Source organism: Onychostruthus taczanowskii, unplaced genomic scaffold, assembly GCF_017590055.1.
Source record: "Onychostruthus taczanowskii isolate IOZ18803 unplaced genomic scaffold, ASM1759005v1 scaffold127, whole genome shotgun sequence".
NCBI lineage: Eukaryota > Metazoa > Chordata > Aves > Passeriformes > Passeridae > Onychostruthus > Onychostruthus taczanowskii.
Window position 1 is genome coordinate 831,758 of NW_024498429.1, and position 21,613 is coordinate 853,370.

Here is a 21,613-nt window from a genome sequence, read left to right on the forward strand (position 1 = left end):
TGCAGCAAGTCACAATGTGAACTATCATGCAAGGTGTTTCTGAGAGCTTTCCTGATGCTATGAAAATCAACCTGATGGGGCTGACTGAGCCTTCACTAAATGCTGTGCAAGACCTTTAGCTGTAATTGTCCTTGTCCAAAAGGCTGTGGATTCATCATGCAGACTTATTAAACTGAAGTCTTCAAGCAACACTGACAGTGATGACAACAGTTCTAGCAGTTGAAAAGCCCCAAACAAATGTCATAATTCAGTAGTGTTTCCATTATCCATTTCTGTATTATTAAGTTATACCTAACAAAGGTTATGGTCATGAAAGAAACTCTACACATCAGCTAAAGCTGCCATCTCGGATTTTCACTTTTTTATTATTCTATTTTCAGGTAAATATCACTGCAGAAGTCAGAAGATTAGAGAAAATATGATTCTGTGTTGTTTGCCTCTCCAAAAGTGTGCAAATATTACTTCACTTACACATGACTCCACTGCATGTTGCCTTTACAGCAGAGTACTCATGCAAGCTGTTATTACGATCAATTCTGCCCTATCAAAGGTTCCAGGGTACAAGCCATACAGGTTTGGTAAATACACACAGGACAGCTTTTTTTTTGTTTTTGTTTTAGATCTCTAACCTGAATCACAACCTTCAGCTGATTCTTGTTCTGCTACTGGCCTTTTAACTGAAGTTAAGCAATCACTTTTGTTCCAGTTTTGTTCATCTCAGTTTCCCCATTTGTAAAAGGGTGAAAGTCATAGAGTCTTTCACTCCATTTCACAATTTTTATGACATCTATACATAAAGAGGCATTTCAAGGATTATTGTTACACATTAATTATGATTCACCATTGGTCTATTTGTCATTGCTTTAACAACACTGGCTGTATCGGTCTAGAAGAAGAAACGGATGTTTTTATTTCTAAATAATTACTTTACTTTCTTTCTTTGTTTAGGGATAAAATATAACATGGGATTCCAGCAACCAAAAAAAGTAAGTTTTCAGAAGTACATAAATAAAAGTGTACCCATATTCTGAGTATGGAGTACAGATAGAGATGGCTCAGATATGGCCACTACACCGGAGATGGAGCACTGGAAAAGGAAAGATGCATTAAAAACTTAGCCATGAAAATGCAAATTTCCCTGTTAAAATAGGAATTTGATAAGCTATGCAACTTCAGTTTTATGAGTTTTTTTCCTAGACTGGATATTGCTAAAAGATACTGTAAACCTTGCATATATTAATATCTGTATGAAATCGCACTGATCAAATGAAGGCCTTGAGAGGTACTTAAAAACAGGCTCAAGAAAAATTCTGGTGAAATTCCCCCATCTAGTGGCAGCCAGGCTGCGCGGGGCTGCCTCTCGCCCACAGTTAAAGAACAAAAGCAAACTGTGCAGAGGAGCAGCCGTGCCCAGCCGTGCCCAGCCGTGCCCAGGTGCCATCCCCTGCTCAGGCAGGTGACAGGGGTTGACAGCTCCTCTGCAGCTCCTGCCCGACCTTCTGCATCGAGGGTTGCACTGACAGAAGGCATTCAAGTTGGCCAAAAGCTCCAAGGTCATCATCAGCATCATTAAAGGTGCAGAATTGTAGGAAGCCTGAATTTGATAACCTTTAAATATCAGCCATGTCATGAGTAAATAGGATTGAATTACAGCCAGTCTTGTAAAGGGTAATACTTAGAAATACATCTGGTATTTACAAAGACAAACTCATTTCTGACTACAGAAACAACCTCTGAAGGTGAGAGTACAACAATCACTCCCAACAGCTGAATAGTGTTTTGCATAACAAATTATCAGTTGATTTCCCAGGCTGCACACCACCTTTGCTACCAGAGCATCCAACCTGAATTCTGCAACTGCCCTAAAACTTGTGTTTAATACTGATCTGTTGTGTTCAAGTTTTGTATGGTAATTATCAATATAAGCAAGTCACCTACAAAATACAATTTGATTTTTTTGGGTTTTTGTCACCAATGTTTTTTACAATGAATCCTGAATTTCTTTTCTGAGACTTTTTTATTCTCTGACCTTTAACAAGAATGTGACAAGATAAAACCTCCATGACAGAACAAGTTTGTCACCTATTGCATTGCTTTTTTTTCAGACAACAAAGACTTGTAAAATTGATTAAGATCTAATCTTAAAGAGCACCCTGAAAGAGCATGACCCTTCTAATCCCCAATTGTACACCTTAAAATTCAACCAGTATCTTATTTTTAAGCCAGTTTTAAATACTATTGGGGAAACACTGAAAATCAAAAAATTAAATCTAAAATTGTAAGCCCTCTAACTAAGTATTTTGGGTCAGCAATAAACATTCTGCAACTACATATGCTCCTCTGTTGAAATACTCCATGGTAGCTCATATGCTACTCTGATCCAGGTGACCTTGAAATGGGGATGACACATACCTAAACAGTGAGCAGAACATAATTTGAATCTTAGAGGCATAGAAAAGTTTTAATTCAGCTACTTTGAAAAGCAGGAAGTAATGGAGCACACCTGGGCTGTGTGCAGGAGATATTAACAGAGAAATCCCCCAATGGAAAAGAGCAAGTCCCAGAAAGCCTCACCCATAGACCTGCTCCACTTAGTTTTTGCTGACCTAATCCCAGGCACAGCTTCATTCCTACCTCTCACTGCTTCTCATGGTCTCCATTGCTCTGCCCCCAGGCTCACCTCACTCCAGCCTCCCTTCATGCTGTCCTCACCAAAGCCACTTCTTGTCTGCATTCTCACTGACATCCTTCCTGTTTCCCGCTGCCCACACTCACATCTTACTGCATCTTGCAAACTCTACAAACCCCCCTCCCTTCCCTGTTGGGCTTCACTCTGTGCCAATCTGCCCTCACTGCAAAGATAAATTACTGATGTGGGGGTGGTGGTGGGAAACACACAATCCAAACAAACAAACAAACAAACAAACCCATCCGTTTGCGTGGCAACAGGGGTAGTCTGGAATAAGTAAGCAAGTCCTCAAAATATTCAGATACCATTTTGTAGAAATTTCAACGACATCTAAGACAAAAGTATCTGTCAAGGTCTGGGTACACCACCTAAAATAGAGTAATGCAGGTAAACCCAAACAGGAACTAGAATTTACTGGAAATTTAGATCAGGTTCATCTCTGCCTTTGAGTTTCACGTAAGCACAGAACAAGGGGACAAGAGAAGAGCCCATACCACAGTGCAGTGCTGAGAGTTTGTGACAACACATTTTGTTGTACAGTTCTAAAAGTTACCAAGTGGTGCAAGCTGTAAGCAGTAACAATCTCCCATTTACTGATATCTTTAATCTGTTTTTCCTCAGCAGGACTGTGTTTCCAGCAATAACCAGGATAGAAGATTAAGAAAAAATACTGCAGACAGAGCAGCAACAGTTAAGCAGAGCAATTCATTAGAGCCATCTGAAAGTGTGCCCACCAAGCTTCAAAGCACCGACAGAAGGCAAAGCAACATCATGTTTGCTATGAAAGATCAACAGAAAGGTGAAGAAATTAATTCCATCAAGCTCCATAAACGCAGGAGGAGGTTTATAATTAAAAAGAGCCCAATTCTGATTTCCATGAACAGCTCCATTCTCAACCTGCCCACACTTAAATATGAGGATAGAAACAACAGCAAGTGGAAAAGTCTCTATCAGATCCAAGGAGAAAGGAAGCGGATTATGAGGGAAACTTGTTCAAAATACAAGAGTAATAACAGAAGAATAATCACTCCTTATCATGTGTCTAGAATATTTGTAGAGGATAAATACAGAGTTTTGTACTGTGAAGTGCCCAAAGCCGGCTGCTCTAACTGGAAGCGGGTGCTCATGGTGCTGAACGGGCTGGCCTCCTCCACAAAGGACATCCAGCACAACACCGTGCACTACGGAAACTACCTGAAACGCCTGGATGGCTTTGACCACAAGGGCATTTACCACAGGCTCAGCACTTACACAAAAATGCTGTTTATTCGTGAGCCCTTTGAAAAGCTGGTGTCTGCCTTTCGGGACAAGTTTGAACATCCAAACAACTACTACCACCCGGTCTTTGGGAAAGCCATCATTTCCAGATACCGTGTCAATGCCACCAAAGAAGCACTAAGGACAGGCTCTGGAGTCAAGTTTAAAGAGTTCATTCAATATCTGCTGGATGTACACAGGCCAGTGGGTATGGATATACACTGGGATCACGTCAACAGGCTTTGCAGCCCGTGTTTAATAGACTATGACTTCGTTGGGAAATTTGAAAGTATGGAAGAAGATGCAAACTTTTTCTTGCACTTAATTGGTGCTCCACAAAATTTAACTTTCCCCAAGTTTAAAGATCGTCACTCTAATGAAGAAAGAACTACCACTAAAATTACACAGCAGTATTTTGCACAGCTTTCTCCTTCTCAACGACAACAAAGCTATGACTTTTACTATATGGATTACTTGATGTTCAACTACTCAAAACCTTTTGAAGATTTATATTGATTTGAGGGCCTGGATATTTCCACAGTCACATCAGTTGAATTGTGTGACAAATCCAGGTGGCATCTGTTTATGTATACTTACCTGTTAGCAAACAATTGGTTGAAGAGCAGGGAAAAATGCAAACCGGAATATAGACAGATGTTTACACCTTCACCTTAATTGCCTCCTTTTTCAAATCTTATTTTTTTCTATAATTTCTCCATATGAAATGTATGTAGATATATGTATAATATGTCAGGGGCCCCAAATAAAGCACAGAATTTTCCAGGCTGGTGTGGCCTGTGTTTGCACTTGGGGGACAGTGTGTTTGAAATGAGGGGAGCACAGCTGGCAATTCTAAAGCGCAGACAGTATTTCAAGCTCTTTACTGTTCAGAAAATAAATCTTCAAGTGATGGAGTAGCAAGAAGGAACATACACTGAGCAATATTTATAGTTTGTTGAAATGTGCAAGGCATGAAGCCATTCACAGGCCCCACGTGTTTGAATGTGGATGTTGATTGCTGTTTTCTGATATTCTTAAGTTAGTCAGGGAGAAAAAGTCTGATCAAACTTACAATGTTCATAAACACACTGGTGAAAACAACTAATACCTAATGACCATGTGAGAGCAGTATTAAACCAGATGTTGCAATTCAGAGCGAGGATGTGTTCTCCCCCTTCAATATTTCCCTTATGGCACATTCATCTGCAAAAAGATAAAATGCAGGCGAACATTTGCATCTTTATAAGTGTTATTAAAATTCTTTTAATCCTTTGCATTAACATAAATCTCTGGTTTAATCTTCATAGTCACCAGGAATATCAAATCTTTCCATCATAATAACAAGCAAGAATAAATGCCATTTCCTGCCCAACAGGGTAGTTCTTTTCATTGCTGCAAACAATTTGCACTTGCTTATTTTAGTAACAATTATATCTGACTTAACATGCAAAAAATATTCCAGGTGTTTTAGTTCAATTTCTGTGCTTGAGAGGACAGAGTGTCTTGTCAGAATAAAATACTTGACATTCCACTAGTTACAGTCTCTCATCACAGAATATTCTGATTTGGAAGTGACCCACAAGAATTCTTAAGCCAAACTCTCAAGTGAATGGCTCATACAGGAATCAAACCCCACCCTTGGCATTATCAGCACCAACTGAGCCAGTTTCAGCTCTGTAATTTGTCACTCAAATTCTGTATACAGAACCCTTTTTAACAAGCCATTTATCCACTTGACATGATATTTAAGCTGGCCATACTGGAGCAAGGATCAAACTCCATCACAGTGCCAAACGTGGACTCCCCAGTGACTTCTAGAGTTTGTGTTTCACAGCCACATTCCACCACACCTGAGGAACAATGCTTGTTCTAATCTGTTTCCAGGTTCAGATCCTTGTATGAATAGTTTCATGCATCACAAGAACCGGCATTAGAGTTTCCCCAGAAACACTCAGTATATCTTTTGGGTTTTAAAAATTTTAATAGGGAAAAAATTGTTTCAAAAGACCTTGTAGTAAAAGCTTCACTGACAAATACTTTACACATCACGGCTGACATCACATTTTCCATTTTTGTTCAGAGAAAAATTGGTTGCATTAGAAAAGTAATGTGGAACTTTCACTGTTCCATGAAACCAGTTACCCTTCCCGGCCTGCCCATGCTCCTGCCTTTCAATCACTGCCTTTCTGCTGCAGCAGCCCCCCACCCATCTCAGTTTTCCACCCACTCAAAGGTTTGTTGGTCTGTTCACATGACCGAAGAACAGCCTTTATTTTCAAAGCAATGTTTCTGCTGGTCCAGCTGGGATCAGCAGTAGCAGGCTGGGGTCTGTTATCTCAGAGTGCCCAGCCTACAGCCTCAGCAACAGGTCACAGACAGGAGCATCCAGGGGAAAACAAGGCAAGGGATCACTTCCTAGTGCAGCTGGAGCAGATTCTGATAGTGGTGGGAGTCCTTGGAGGGTGGATTGGGGTGTGAGGAGTCATAGCCAAGACCATCACTAGGACTTTAAGTGAAGCCACCCTGAGCATTTAATGATATTTAGTGCTCTGAGAGGTGATGGTGCTCTGATTGATGCAACCAGTGGTCTGTACTACAGTCACCAACACCAGGAGAGGACATGTTGGATATTGCAGCACTCCTGGGTTTTTCAGGGTCTGACCCTGCCAGTAGGGTACCAGAGCTTGGAGTGCTGAGCTCCTTCTGCTCAGCAGGTGAGCTTCCACTGGGAAAAGAATCCCAGAAGAATCTCAACTCATCTTGCTGCAGCAAAGGGAACAGGCAGAGTCATGGCTCAGCTCTGTGAGGCTACCAGAACAAAGCTGGGCATCATTTTTATTCACACCTCTGCTAGTTTAGAGGGCTCTACGGGCAAGACTGGGGGGCTTAACCCTTCAGCTGGATTCACATCAAAAACCTGACTCTCCTTCTTCCTCCTGCCTCCTCCCAGTTCCTTTTCAGCTTAATGTACACACCCACATAAATTCATACAGTCACATTTACATCTGAAAGGCTTGGCACATTCCCAGATCAGCAAGTGCTCACTGTATGAGTGAAAAAACCCAGCAACACCAGTGCAAAATTGCACTTCTGATTGTATCAAACCTGTACTTTACCTACCACTGTCCCCTCCATATCTACCTTAATTAATTTACAGTAAAAGGTAACAACAGAAAAGTTACATTTTTAATGACAAATGAAGGTGAAGACTTTGACAGGTTTTATTTTGTCTGGGATAACAAGTACTTTTTAAACAAAAACTGATCAATGATTTGCATGTTTATAACAAGCTGTATATAGCACAGCAGTATCTGGTTTATAGTTTCTCAAGGAAGACAGAAGCACCCTTCTAATACTCACAGGTAATTAATACTAGGCAGTTGCATTAATTTGGCTTTGTTACTTTCAGCTCTTAGTCCCTGCTGAGTAGTGTAAACAAGGTAACAAGTGGTTTTAAAGGAATGTTTGTAAAGATGCCTTTTAAAGCCAGAAGAAAAGCAATATCTTGAACAAAAAAATCCAAGGCAGCAGACAAGTAAACTAATATTTTCATGTCAAGCAAAATTTTTAAGTAAAAAGCAATAATTTTGACAAGATTGTAGTAAGTTTTCAGATCGCTTATTTCCCTTTGGATTGTCTTGTCTTTTGTTTCCCCACATATAAACTCTTGGTATTTTCATTTCCATGCAATTTAATTTTTTCAGAGGTGTTCATTCTGAATTGATTCCCATATTTTATCCTTCTCCTCATAGAGAAATATTTCATTTTTTAATGGAAAGTGGAAATCATCGACTGTACAAAAAAAATCCAATTTTCAAACAAACAGTCTAGCTCAGAGGTCAGCCAAGCTAAATATTAGACTAAATAATTTTGTCAATCCAATTGGTTTTTAACTTCAGAGGTAAGGGCCCAGCCAGAGCAGTCACAGAAGGTGAGCTGTGAAGGTACAGAAACAACAGAACAGAATCTCCCCCCATACTCCTCAAAGTGGTCTAAAGCCTATAGCAGCAAAAGAGATTAACACAGACACAAAAACAAATTGTGGAAACTAAGTGTCCACTTTATTATCTGCTTTTGCAGAGTCTGAAACTGAAGACAGCAATAATATTTTACTTAGGGGATAATTTAAGAATTTGATATTGGGGTGCTCTGTAAGTGAAATTCATTGAGATCTAGCAAAGTCATGTTCTTGAGACCTTTGTGTACCCAAAAAAGTCATCCTTGCGACGTGCACAAACTGAGCGATGGTGATTGCTGGGGTCTTTATCCTTTAAATCCCCCCACTACCATATGTACCTACCACGGCTGACCTCATACCAGAAGGGCCAGTTTATGGGGGTTTATGCCTCCAAAAATAAAGGAATCAAGATATTAAAATGAGTTTTCTTAACTCCTTATGTCCATAACTTTTCAGAATTTCCATGATGGGGTTCCAGTGCTTTCTTGCATAACAATCACTGATGTTTGAGCACATCAGACTGCACAATGTCAAAAGAGAATATGAACTGAGGACAGGAGTTCACTCTTTTTTTGCCACAATTTGGACTCAATGATCTCAGAGATATTTTCCAACTTAATAACTGATTCTGCAATTCGGTTTGTTGGTTTACATCTCATCTTATATAATGATTGAAGTAAAGAGTTTTTAAAGTTTTTTAATTGTAGGTACTGAATCCTGGTGATTCCCTTTCTCCCCTGTCTCATTTGAGCAACTTACTGAGAAAATCCACTCTTTGGATGATCAGAGTAGCTTTTTTGAGAGAGAGGGATACACAGAGTAAGGGAGAGTTGCACACATGGACTGCATGCACTGCGCTGTACTTGAACTGAATCCCATTTCTTTACACTACTTTTCCTGTTTGGGCAACACCATCACTGACAGCAAGAGCACACCTGTGACAAATCCATGTACAATTATCTGATTATGTACACCCAGATAAAGTACCTAGGAGAAAACCCTATGCCAATAGCATTATACATACTCAGGCACCTACAAACTTGCAAATGCATGGACGGAGATATAATGTCCAAAAATTAATTAGAAAATTAGTTCAATGTATATAAAACATCTGTGTTGGTTTTTACATAGTTGGTTTTAGTGTCTTTGTACAAATTAATTTGTCAGGCCAACTCAACTGGTACCATATTACCAGGAATGAATAGATAAAAAGGGAACTTTCTTTTGTGATGTTATTTCTCTTAACCATGGTTGCTTTCTTGATATAAGTTGCTGACATTGAGATGTTCTTTTCTCAACAAGAAATCACAGAGGTAGCTGGGCAGATTTGGAAGACATTGGATAAATCCCAGCCTCACCATTTCCATTTCACTGACTCTGGAACACATCTGCATGCAGCACCAGTTTGTTTTCAGAGCACAAGATGAGAGGCAAGGCTGAGCACAGACTGTTTGAGCTGATACTGCTTCAAGGGATGATTGTCAGGTTGGCATTGTTATGTGTGGGGATTTCAAAGCCTCAGCATGCACCTGCACGCTCCTGAATAATGACTTGGGAAGTGTCCCAAGCTTCATATGGCAAGATGCATGTAATCTTTGTCCAAAGACAACAGCTACTTAAGAAGGACCAGCAATTTTCTCAGCTTCTCTCTCTGAAACCTCACAGGCAAGTCTGTAAACAAGCATCTCTAATGTCTTCCAGTATGATACTGCTGTAAAAAATGCACCAGAGTCAAGAACAGGACACCTTTTCTCATTAGCTACACTAGTGACAGCTGATACTTACCAGTGGTAAGTCACTTTGGCCAAAGTTTCTCAGAACCATCCATTCAAACAGAGGTGCCTAGAATTAAACATGCAGTAAAGATTCACCAAGGATTTGAGTTTTGAGAATGGCAGGCACTCACCCCTTCCACATTCAATTTAATCCTGGGAATATGTTGAGGCATTATCCACAGTGCATCACTTGAGCAGTAAGGGCAAGGCAGCCCAGAAGTGACACAGGAGAGGAGGACAGACATGACTAAGCCTTGCTCACTGCCATCAAACTATTTCAGTAATATTTTATAAAGCAATTGACACTGTGACTTGTGACTCATGCTAGAGAATAAGAATGATTGCTTTACCAGAAGTCTAAGAGAAACATTCAAACTTGTAAAAATATTTTCTGGTCTGGTTTAAGGGAGAACTCCAAATATTTGTTTAAAATGACACTTTGGGAAGTCCTATGCATACACACATGTTAGTGCACAACTAACTTGCACCTGGTAAGGAGCATATGTGCATAACACCTTCTATGTGGATAAATCTTTCAAGAGTAATTTTCCAGGCAGTTTGTGCCACAGTGACTTTTAGACAATTAGACACGTAAGCTTGTTCAAATTCTGCCATGTGTTGCCCTTTTTGCCACCAACATTTTTTTATTTTTTTAACTGAAGACACGTTTATCAGAATTGCAGCAGAGGTCAAGTTTTCCATTATGTACCTACTTTGCATGAGACTCAAATTCTGTTTAAATTCAACAATTAGAGCTGTGCTGGCCCTATGTTTCACATTCAGCTTTATGTGATCTCTATGGGTGATCATATCTAATAGTGTCCTCTTTTTTTCATGGACCTTAAAATGACACTGTCAAGTTAGGAAAAATGAAGGAGGCTACACCTGTGACAACAACCCAACTTTTCCACAGTTATTCTCCAACCTGGGAATTCTGTCCAGACTTATTTTCACTTAATATGGGAAATTTCCTCTCAACATATCCAAACACAAGCATGTCACGAGCTGCAGAAGGTGTTAAGATTACGTTCAGGCAGAGAGAGCAGCAGCAGTGGCCCAAGGCGACTGCACTGAGAGCTTGTCCCAACCCATTAAACACCAGTGGAGGTGGCTTCTTTCTCAAGAAAGGAGAGCTCCAGGCTGCAGTTCACCTTCAAATTCATAGATACAGACTAACATACATTATGACCACGAGAAACATTCTTTTATCTTTGTTTCCAGTGTGCATCCAGTCAGTATAACCCTTCCATGATGGAGGCACAGAGAAGCCATGTGGAGGTGTCGCCAGCCCACAGAGAGATCCCTCAGTGAAGCCCACAGGACAGTTTTAGCTGTCTGTTCTGTAAAATGTCACACAGGTGACTTGTTTCCACAGCATTCATTCACAACAATGCTCCTACACCTAGCAGCAGCCAGGTGTGCTAACACTTAGGTCACTGGGAGCTTTGGCCTGTGATTTCCCTCTTATATGACTGGTTTGGGTCCCATCTAGAATTGCTGCATTTATCTTCCCCATCTCTGGTGAGGAGGAAAAGGCAGGAGTGGTATAATATTTAGTGTTTTACACTACATTTTATTTAGTGATCTCAAATTCATTTAATTCACCTATTGCAAAATATAATTGAAAGGAGTTTTCCTCACCAATGTTACCGAAATATTGCTTTCTTATTAATACAGGGGGGAAAAAAACCCACAAAAAACCAAACAAACAAACAAACAAACAAAAAAAGCAACAACAACACCACCACAAAAAAAAACGCACAGGTAACCTGCCCAAGAAAACAGGCAATGTGATAGAGCAAGCAGCTGCAATATTTATATTGTCTCACTTTATATTTCTCCACTGAAATCCATAAAGACATGAATCCTGCTCAAGTGACACACTGTGTACTCATCAAGGTGATACTGTCTTTATAAATCAGGCATACAGTGACCATTTCAGGCACTGTGGAAAACACAGCAGACATAATATGAGATGGGCTATGAATCTGACAATTTATCCATGTTTATCCTTGAAAAAAGGGGGTTCATTTTTATTATCTAAAATAAATCTCAGAACTTGATTAGATCATCCCACTAAAATTGAATGTCAGGTTTATATTACAGTCTACAAAGCACACAGCAGCTGGTAATGATCAAAACCATTTTACCTTGGAGCTCTTTCATAGTGAGTTTCAAAATTGACAGTTCAGAATAAAAAGCTAAGCCTGCCATACTTGACCAAAACATACAGCTTATGAACACTCCAGAATGAATATGTGCAGAAATAAAATCAATTTTAGAAAAATTCAGAAGATAAAAGGGTTGATAGGTGATTTATCCCTTGCCTCCCCTGTTACAAGGAGCTACTTCTCCCCCACAATTCACCATTGTAAAAGATGAGAAGTAAGTGATACCCAGAATTACAATAAAGACTGGCTTCAAACACATTTTCCCACTCTCCACCTTCAGCTCAGAAACCTCTTTCCTTGAAGCTATACCTGACAAGCAAAGTACGCTGTGGTAACACCTTCCAAAATCCTGAGCTTCCCAATCCCACTGGATTGGAAGGCATTGACTTGCCTGTTTCTGCAGTAAAAGGAAGTTCTGACACAGCTGTTAAAGGAGCAATCTCCACTCACTGACTTTGCACCAACCTGGGAGGGTCCAAACCTCAAAAGTGTCTGGCTCCTCTTTTCTTGCCTTCAGTTCAGATTTTATGTTGTAGCCTTGCAGAATGGTTTCACATCAAATGGGTTTGTTTCTCACATATCAAAAATCTCCTTTTCCTCTTGAAACCTCTATAAAGAGAGATGGGGCTGGGGAGAAACTACACTGTCTGGTTTTAAATGGCCTGAATCTTCTCAGAACTTTTAAATGCTTCTGCATTTAACACTACCTGCACTAACACCTACCTTTTGCAGGTTTAGCACGTGGCATAAATGTCAAATGGTGCAAAACAAACAAGTCTGCTAGTTTTGAAAATCTAAGTCAGTGTGGATTCACATTTTCCCTGACAGCAACCAAAACCTGCAGATACACTCAGCCTCACTAATCCAAATCTGTGCTGTGGAAGAAATGCTAATACAAATCCAAGAAGATACTTCCACACTTCAGTTCTGCCTTCATTGACTGTTTGATTGGTAATTAAGGCATATATTTGGTTCCAGAGATGCAGAAAAAAAAAACCAAATCCCAAAGGAAGCAGGAGAATCTAAGCCCAAGGTTATTAATCATGCTGCCTCTAATTGTATATAAAGTATCTTGACTCCCTCAAAAATGTTTTTTTAAATATTATGGGATTTAAATATGTCACAATATTCTGGATATCTTGATTAGATCTCCTTTAATATACTGCCTCCGAATAATTCGTAATTTATTTAACAGAAATGAAGAACTCTTACTAATCATTAAGATTAAGCAGAATTTTTAGCCTGACTAGACTAGCAACAAAAGTTGATAAGGGGATTTTTTTTTTTTTCTTAAACACTGCTTTTTGCTGTCTTCTTGTAATTAAAGTTCCAACCAAGGTCCCATTAGGCTGATAGTGATCCCCCCTGTGAATCAGCCAGACCCTCAAGTCTTCAAGTTTCCAGAGTGAAGTCTCATTGGTGACTAGCATCTGGGAAGGGTTTGACTAAATCAAGTGAAAACTCACTAAGATTAAAAGCCTAAAGAATTTTGCTCCTCATTGACATTTAAAATACTTTTTATATCATTCCCCTGACCTAGCAGATCACATGTCCTCACAAAGCACAACACAGGTTCCTTCAGCCCACCTTCCCCTGCAGTCAGCCCTGTACAGGTGCCAATTTCAAGCCAGGCAGTCAAAGTACACTAAAGCTCACTGTAAATACCCTCCTTCATTCAGTGGCCCCTCAGATTAGGGCACAAAAATCAGTCCAGTAAATGTCAGGGAGGACAGAACCTGGCCAAGAAGAAAGCCAAGGGAGGGGAAGGGGAAGGGGAAGGGGAAGGGGAAGGGGAAGGCTACACAGAATCCCTGAAGAAAGGAAGAGCTGGCTTGGGAGAAGCACTGCAGGATCTGCCCAAGGTAGAACACACACTGCATCTGGGCCAGGACTGGTCCTGCAGTGGAAGTGCTTTGTAAGTATTCCTCACACCTACAGAAGCTGAAGCAGGGACATTCTTCTTTCTTTTCTGGCTTCCATGCCCCTTACATCTTTGTAGTCCTTCCACAAGTGTCCCAGCTTTGGTAAAAGCCACCACATCCCTCCTCTGGCAAGAGCAGTTCCAAATTTCCTTTCCAATCTACGCTAATACATGTTCTCCAGAGGGCTTCATCCATTTATCACCTTCTGATTCTGGCTTTCACAGTTTCTCTTCTATGTTACCCTTACAGCTCCTATAAAAATCCCCTCCTCAGTCTTTCCCCATTCCCTCAATCAATGTGCCAGACTGTAAGACCCAATTCAGGCTTTCAGACTCTCTGCTTCATGGTAAAGATATTACAGAAGTGACTGAGCATTGGTCTACCAGACCACCCAAATCAGCATGCTCCATTTCCTGTTTATTCAGTTTCTCCCCCTTACAGCTTCTCTGTAGCTAATAACATAGATATTTGCATACCAATAAATAAGCATACCTTTGCCATCTTCCAAGTCATGCTCACACACCTTGAAGAAGTTCAACTTAAATTCCTTCTTCCTAATACTTGTTTCTCTCCAGAAATCCAGAAGATTAGCCCACAGACACTGAGTGGGCCAGAAGGACAGATCTACAGAAATGGATAATCAGAGCCTCACACTTGCAGCAGAGACAAAGTCAATTTTGTCTGCCCATCAAGGTCTTCAGTAGGGTTAAAGACAGCTGTACAGCAAATCCAGAGTTATGGGTAAGCAGAGCCAGAGGCTTTTTCTTTAAGAAAGGGATCCCCAAATGTAAGCAGTGAAAGTCTTTCTGTTACCTCATTTATGCATAACAGCTCAGTGCATGGCAGCCTTTTTTTTAAGCTTTTACCAAATGCACCTCAAAACAACCACGAGCAAAGGATCGAGGACTGCTCTTAAACAAGCATTAAAATAAAAAGGACAGTATACCTTTTGCCATACCATAACAATATAAGATATTATATTTACCATAAAACAGAAACAAGGTTGTATATGCCATTTGATAAGCTGAAGAGTTCACCAATCCCAGTATTGTATGTTAGTATTTTTAGCTCTAAAGAACTGAAAAAAAATAGTGGCATTGTAGCACAGCCAGTCACACAGCAAAGGGAAAGCAAATCAGAGCACCAAATGGAGCAGAGGTAGAAATCCATACATTCCAGCTCTGCATTCAAAGTTACCTTCCCGCTTAGAGAAAGATTTTCCCTTTCATTCCCTTCTGAAGCATTCAGTATAGCTTAGTGCCAAAGGCAAGATTTCATATTCACTAGAAGAAAAAATCTGATGTTCTAAGGGAAGTCTCATTCAGCTTGTCCTAATATGTTTCTGTGCATCCTACTGCTTGCCTGTAGCCTTAAAGAATAAGTGCCTTTTTATTACACAAGTGATCTGGTGGCAGAAAAGTATAAACTATTCATGTAAAACACCTTGCTGCAGTTTGCTGAAGACTTCCATGTTCCAGTTTTGGGGAAGATAAAGTATTTCATTGCAGGAACAAGAATTTTAAGATCTACTTAAGTTCCATAATCAAAAGCATTTAAGTAATGATACTTTGTGCTGTAGGTACTTTATAGAGCTATTAACCAAGAAAAGAAATTATTATTATTTTTAAATGCAGCCTGATCCTTCAGAAAGAAGTGAAAGAAAGATGCTGCCATCATTTACAAGTACAATGCCAAGTACAAGAATCTTAATTAACTCTTGATCACAGTGCTGAACTGCTTTAAAAATCAAGTTACTACAGCCAGATCATTTGAATTAGAACTGTTACTGTAGTAAAAGGTGAGCAGTTCAATTAGTTCTTCAAAGATAAAAACTGTCACAATGAAGTTTGTCCAATATGAAAGGTCTGAAACATATCTGGGGGTGCCAAGGCCATTCCAGCAAGAAACCCTTTGTTGCTCTGTGGCCTGAACACTCTGCAGAAGTGTCGTGGTGCCCTGCCATGCCCCAAAGAGCAGCAGTCCCTGCACACCACAAAGCACTTCATACAGTCCCAGGGAAACTCTCGGAGACACCTTGCAAAGGGCACAGATGGTGCCACTTAAAGAACGGATTTATTGCATATAAGAAAATGGTCACAGAGATCAGGTATCTGAGCTACTGCTTGAACTGTCACTAATCCTTTGCAAGACACTATAAATGGATGCACTGAAAGTTTCTTAGAGCTTTCTGTAACTTGAGAATCAACACTTCATATGAGACAGAATAACAGTACTTGGTAAATAACCAAACCAGCAACACAGCACATTCCAGCAGAAAAACAGCCAGGAGTCAGCTCTGATTGCCCACTGGTGTTTCCAAGTACCACACAAATACATTGCAGTGATGAGAAAGAACAAAGCAAACTTTCTTGTTTGCTCATTTGCTCAGTAGAAGGTACCTACTGAGTCCCCAAAATGCATCTCTCAAAATGCATCTTCATTACCTACTGCAATTTTTTTATTTTTCTGTCATTCAACTTTATGAAACAAAAGGACAACTTGAAATGAGAACAGGAAAATGTACCTGAAAAATTAAGATACTTTGTTTATCCATAGAAAATTTACCACATTTTATGACAGAAGCTACCTTGTCACACTGTTATTTCACTTCAACTTAATTTTTGCCAGAATCTTCAGGGTCTCTTCCTTTACCTTGTTGTTTCCCCACAGTCACAGATTATTTAAACATCTGTCTTGGAAGAGGTGGCCTTTTCTTTTCAAAACCGGAAACATTAGTTTGCATCCTAAGCAATAGTGATCTAAAGTTTATAAAGAAGGTGGGGGCAGGGAAAGGAACTTAACCTTTCATAAGCACTCCCATTGGTTTTGAAAAATCTGGCAGCTGCCCAAAGGAAAAGATTGTCCCAATAATAGAGGCTGTGCTGCTGAAAAATGTCATTTCTAAAACTGTTGATCATTAGCAAAATACCATAGATCAGGATCTTTTTAACCAGAAGCACTAGAATAACTTGAGAGGGTGACTAAAGCCAGTGAACAGTATTCCCCATAATTACTGAAAAATGAAACTAATTTCTTTTCACCCTGAACAGCTTTCACCTCTTGCCAGAGGCATTAATGTAGAATAGGGATGTTAATGATGAGGATAGTGGGAACAAGAAGTGTTTTAAGATTTAAAGGCTGACTTTTTAATGGTGTTCGTGTTGCAGCGTGGCGTACCATATAATTAATGCAACTCCTTTTTACCAATTCAAAAATGTGTACTTCCCTTCACAGAGCTGCAGTTCTGACACTGTTTAGAGCAACTCTTGGCCCTTTTGAATCCTCTCCTATCTCAGATCATTAACTGGCTTAGGTGAATTTTGAATCCTCTCTTATCTCAGATCATTAACTGGTTTAGGCGACACCACAATAATGCAACTTACTTTCATTTTATAAAGTCTTTAATTTTCAAATATAATATAGCTAGAACTGTAGGATGGTTTATGCTCTCAGCACCCCACCTGTTAAATAACAAGACTGACAAAGTATTCAGTAGAAATGGGCACAAGAAATCTTTCTCCAAGCATTGCCCACATTTCTTGTGCTGCTTTTACAATTGCAATCACCCTCATTCCAACTTTAAGAAAACTAGCTGGGGTATGAGCAACAAAACTGGAGCAGATCAAGGCACTATCACAGAATGACAAATTGTGGAACATTCTTGGGCTGCTCACACTGAAAGCCAGGCAGGTACATGCTCAGAGGTCCCTGTAACCTGCAGTAGCTGCATGAAAGTTATCAAGGAATGCCCATCCCTGTCACACTTTTCCTGCAGTTCACAAACATTCAGAGATGCATAAAGACTGACAGGTTTGCTGTTACTCTGTTGAAATTCAATTGATTTGAATCACAGCAAGCCTAACACTCTCCCAAGTTTTCTTGGGGGGGAGGAAAAAAAAAGGGGAAAAAAACCACGAAAACACCAGCACATGCCTCATCTGAAAGACCCAATTTTCAAAACTGCCTATTTTTCCTCAATTACTTTAAAGCCAGGTTTGAGCCAAATCTCATTTTTTGTTTAGGGTGAGCAGGAAAAGCATGCAAATGTTTCTCTAAGCATTGCCCACATTTCTTGCTGCTTTTACAATTGCAATCACCCTCATTCCAACTTTAAGAAAACTAGCTGGGGTATGAGCAACAAAACTGGAGCAGATCAAGGCACTATCACAGAATGACAAATTGTGGAACATTCTTGGGCTGCTCACACTGAAAGCCAGGCAGGTACATGCTCAGAGGTCCCTGTAACCTGCAGTAGCTGCATGAAAGTTATCAAGGAATGCCCATCCCTGTCACACTTTTCCTGCAGTTCACAAACATTCAGAGATGCATAAAGACTGACAGGTTTGCTGTTACTCTGTTGAAATTCAATTGATTTGAATCACAGCAAGCCTAACACTCTCCCAAGTTTTCTTGGGGGGGAGGAAAAAAAAAGGGGAAAAAAACCACGAAAACACCAGCACATGCCTCATCTGAAAGACCCAATTTTCAAAACTGCCTATTTTTCCTCAATTACTTTAAAGCCAGGTTTGAGCCAAATCTCATTTTTTGTTTAGGGTGAGCAGGAAAAGCATACTAACAACTTCTTCACAGCTATATTCCACAGGCAAATTTAAATTAATGACCAGCCAGGCTGTCTTCACCCTTTGACCCTCAATTATTCCCTTTACTCCAGTTCTCTGAAAGTTCAGGAGAGCCTAAATAGCAATTGAAAATTTTAATCTTTTGTGGCTTTTAATCAAAGAACTAATACTCTTGCACAGCTTTAAAATTCACACATCTATGACTACATTATTTCAAAAGACAAAAGTATTCTTTGTTAAGGATTACAGCCTTGCCACTATCTGCTGCCCTGATCTCACATATTCACTGTAGACTTTAGTCTTTAAAATACAGGAATGTTTTCATGCACTGTTTTAATGTTGACCTGTCTATAGAAATAGCCTGAACATGACTTCATGACATTTGATGATAGGAGAGAAAAAACCCAAAAAATAAACCCACCACATTCTTATAATGTTGTAAAACACCAGCACCAAATCCCTAAACATCTAGTACCGAGCAAGGCCAATGGGGCAAGCTTTCTATCAGTCACCTAGAAGCTTCCCCTTTGCATGGACTTTTTCTCAGTCACTTAAATCAAAGGAACCTACAAATGTCTATTCTGTATTTTCTGTAAGTGATAACATTTCCATGAATAGCACAAATTGACGGGGAAGGTGCCTTCTCTAATTACTCACTGTGAAAGCAGAGAGTCCAAACTGGAATTCACGATCAGCTTAAATAATAATCAGTCTAATGACTAGGTTGGCAACAGACAGAAGATTGAAGGAACAAGATGACTTGCTGCAGGGTTATCATGGGGGAAGTTGTTGCTTATGAGCCAGGAGCTGTTGAAAAATCTCCTCTGAGAGTTTGAAGAGACTTGCAGTGGAAGACCACAGAGATCCAGCACCAATTGAAAGAGTTATAAATAATTTTGTACCAATGCACTTTCCATACACGAGTAGCCAGAGGATGCAGCATCCCCAAAGAGACCAGACAAATTCACAAAGATCACCCCCATGGAAGAGGAGACTGCAAGCATTTTTAATGTACTGCAGCAGCATGAAAGATAAGGACTGTAGAATTAAAATCTACATTGTGAAGGTGTCACCTTTATGATTTGTACAAATATTAAATTGTGAAGTCTACAAATAGAGCAAAAAGAATGAGTGATTGCTTTCAAATAGATAAACAAGCAGAGGCTTACATGGGGTAAAACCAATTGGTTTCTGCTTCATGATGATCCATGGCTATAAAGACACATACAGAGCTGTTTTCACAGCCATGACAATACCTAACACTGATAATGTCCATGGCATGGAGAAACCCTCCCCACCTTTGCCCCAAAACACATTTGCTCTTTGCCTATGAATTCTTGTAAAAGATGAAGTTTTCTTTGCCATTTCTGGCAATGGGTTTTACTGTACACACATATTAAGATTTTCAGTTAACAAAAGATGGCACAGCTAAGAATCAGTGATGTTTATCTTCAAAAGGCTCCTGATGCAGTAGAGACAGAATTCAGTACATTTAAGGAGCACTGAAAAGGCTGTGGAAGCACTGCTGATCTTTGCATACATATACATCCAGTGTAGAGGGAACGTGGGGACAGTGTTCAGCAGTGGTCTTCCTCATCACTCACTCTAAAATGGACAAGGAATAAGGGAGGAAAAAAAGAGGCGGCAGCAGCTCATTTATTTCATTTGTATGGTATGAATTTTTAATCCTTCTCTGACTTTGTCTCTGTATTAGCTAGCTAACCTGACCAGAACCTCTCAAAAACACAGGCTTGAATCCTGCTCCATTCCATCTTACTCACTTTTCACCAGTACAAACTACATTGAAAAGCCCAGGACTTCTTGTGCTGAAGTCAAACTTCATCTAGCTATTCTTCTCTGACAGCTCCAAACCACAAAAAGTAGTGATGATATATTTAGGCTGTTGTCCAAAAATACCAGAAATGTCTGCTTCTTTTAAATTGCTTACCTCATGTTATGGTTTGAGCAAGCCCACATCAAGCCACCGCAGAACCACTTAGCATTCTCCAGCCATGAAACCAGTCCTACTGCAAAAGAACAGGGGGAACCTTCTCTCTGCATGGTATAACAAATGAGAACAACAGAAACCTTGTCATTTCCACCTCAGAACGGAAGTGAGATGAAGACATGGCTGACTGCAGAGCTTCAGGAAAGGTAATTTAAAAACTGGTCCTCTCCCAGGCTTAGGCCAGAAGTAGAATCTGAGCAGAGGGGGGGTAGATGAGGGGTGAGGGCACAAAAGTTCTCTTTAGAGAGCTGTCACACTTAGGAATTCTCAACATATATGGCAGGCAACCATTTTGGAAAGGTCCTTTAATAAAAACACTAAAATACCACAATTTCCAAATAATTGTAAGCCCTGTGTATTTTCTGAATTCATTTGTACAACTAGCTCACAACTGAGCAAAGCCCAGCAGCTCCCCGAGCCCATCAGTTCCTTGGGTAGATGGGGCTTAAGGGCAGGTACCATAGCACAGCTGGAGCTCAGCGAGGGGCTGGAGGAGACATTTATTCCTCCTGACACTGTAACTTACTGTGTCGGTCACGATGTTATCTGGGTCACCGCTACAAGTTTATGTGGCATGAGCAGCAGCCCTGCTGGCAGGCTTCTCCTCGGAGCCTACAGCGAGGCAGCGCTAGCTTCCAGCCCTGATCACTGCAAAACTTAGATTACAATATCTAATCCAGGTGAAACTGCAGTTCCAGAAGAGAGAGGGAAAACTGTCATGGGAAAGAAAAGGGAAAACTGAAACTTCAGTTCCAGAAGAGAATTATCAGCAAACAGTAGCATCATTAAACTGCATTCTGGCTGTCAGACATCCAGCGCGAGCATTGTGCCGCAGCTGGCAGCCCATCTTTGAGGATAAACTTACTCCACGTACTTGTTTGTTTTCCCGTCCCTCAGTTGGCCTCACAAGCCGCCGTGAGGAGGGCCGGCCCGCGGGGCCGCGGAGCTGCGGCGCGGTTCCCATGGCAGCGCCGGGCCCCGCGGCCGAGCCCGGTGTGCGCGCCGCGCCGGCCCAGCGAGCGTGCCTTCTCGGGGCTGCGCGGCTGCCGCTGCTCCTTCCTTCCTTCCTTCCTCCGGAGCCTCGCCTCACACCGCCGCCATTGTCCTTGCCTTTCCCCACGTTCCCGCTGCCGCTAATTAGGCTGCCGCTTACGGAACCGACGATACTTGAGCTTACCTAATTAAGCAGGCGCACAGCAGAAGGGGGACTGTCCCCGCAGAAGCCAGGCATGACACTAGAAAAATCTCACGTC

General features: G+C 40.7%; 1 protein-coding gene and 1 long non-coding RNA gene across 3 annotated transcripts in view; one reads left to right on the forward strand and one right to left on the reverse strand.

Annotated features, from left to right (window-relative positions):
- The window catches only part of CHST8 (carbohydrate sulfotransferase 8), a 140,929-nt gene extending 136,467 nt beyond the window's left edge, over window positions 1-4,462 (forward strand). Inside the window, exons 2-3 of the mRNA XM_041396257.1 lie at window positions 949-986; window positions 3,314-4,462. Of these exons, the coding sequence (XP_041252191.1) occupies window positions 949-986; window positions 3,314-4,462 (1,187 nt within the window). The remainder of the gene's footprint in view (window positions 1-948; window positions 987-3,313) is intronic.
- Window positions 1-21,372, reverse strand: part of LOC121331646 — a 110,078-nt gene extending 88,706 nt beyond the window's left edge. Inside the window, exons 1-3 of one of the 2 annotated variants that reach the window (XR_005952044.1) lie at window positions 21,235-21,372; window positions 20,301-20,407; window positions 9,690-9,746 (exon numbers count right to left, since the gene is read on the reverse strand). This is a non-coding gene — a long non-coding RNA (uncharacterized LOC121331646). Of the gene's footprint in view, window positions 1-9,689; window positions 9,747-20,300; window positions 20,408-20,886; window positions 21,055-21,234 lie in introns of those variants that run through there. The other variant, XR_005952045.1, reaches the window with a different exon arrangement.
- Between the last annotated feature and the right edge of the window lie 241 nt (window positions 21,373-21,613).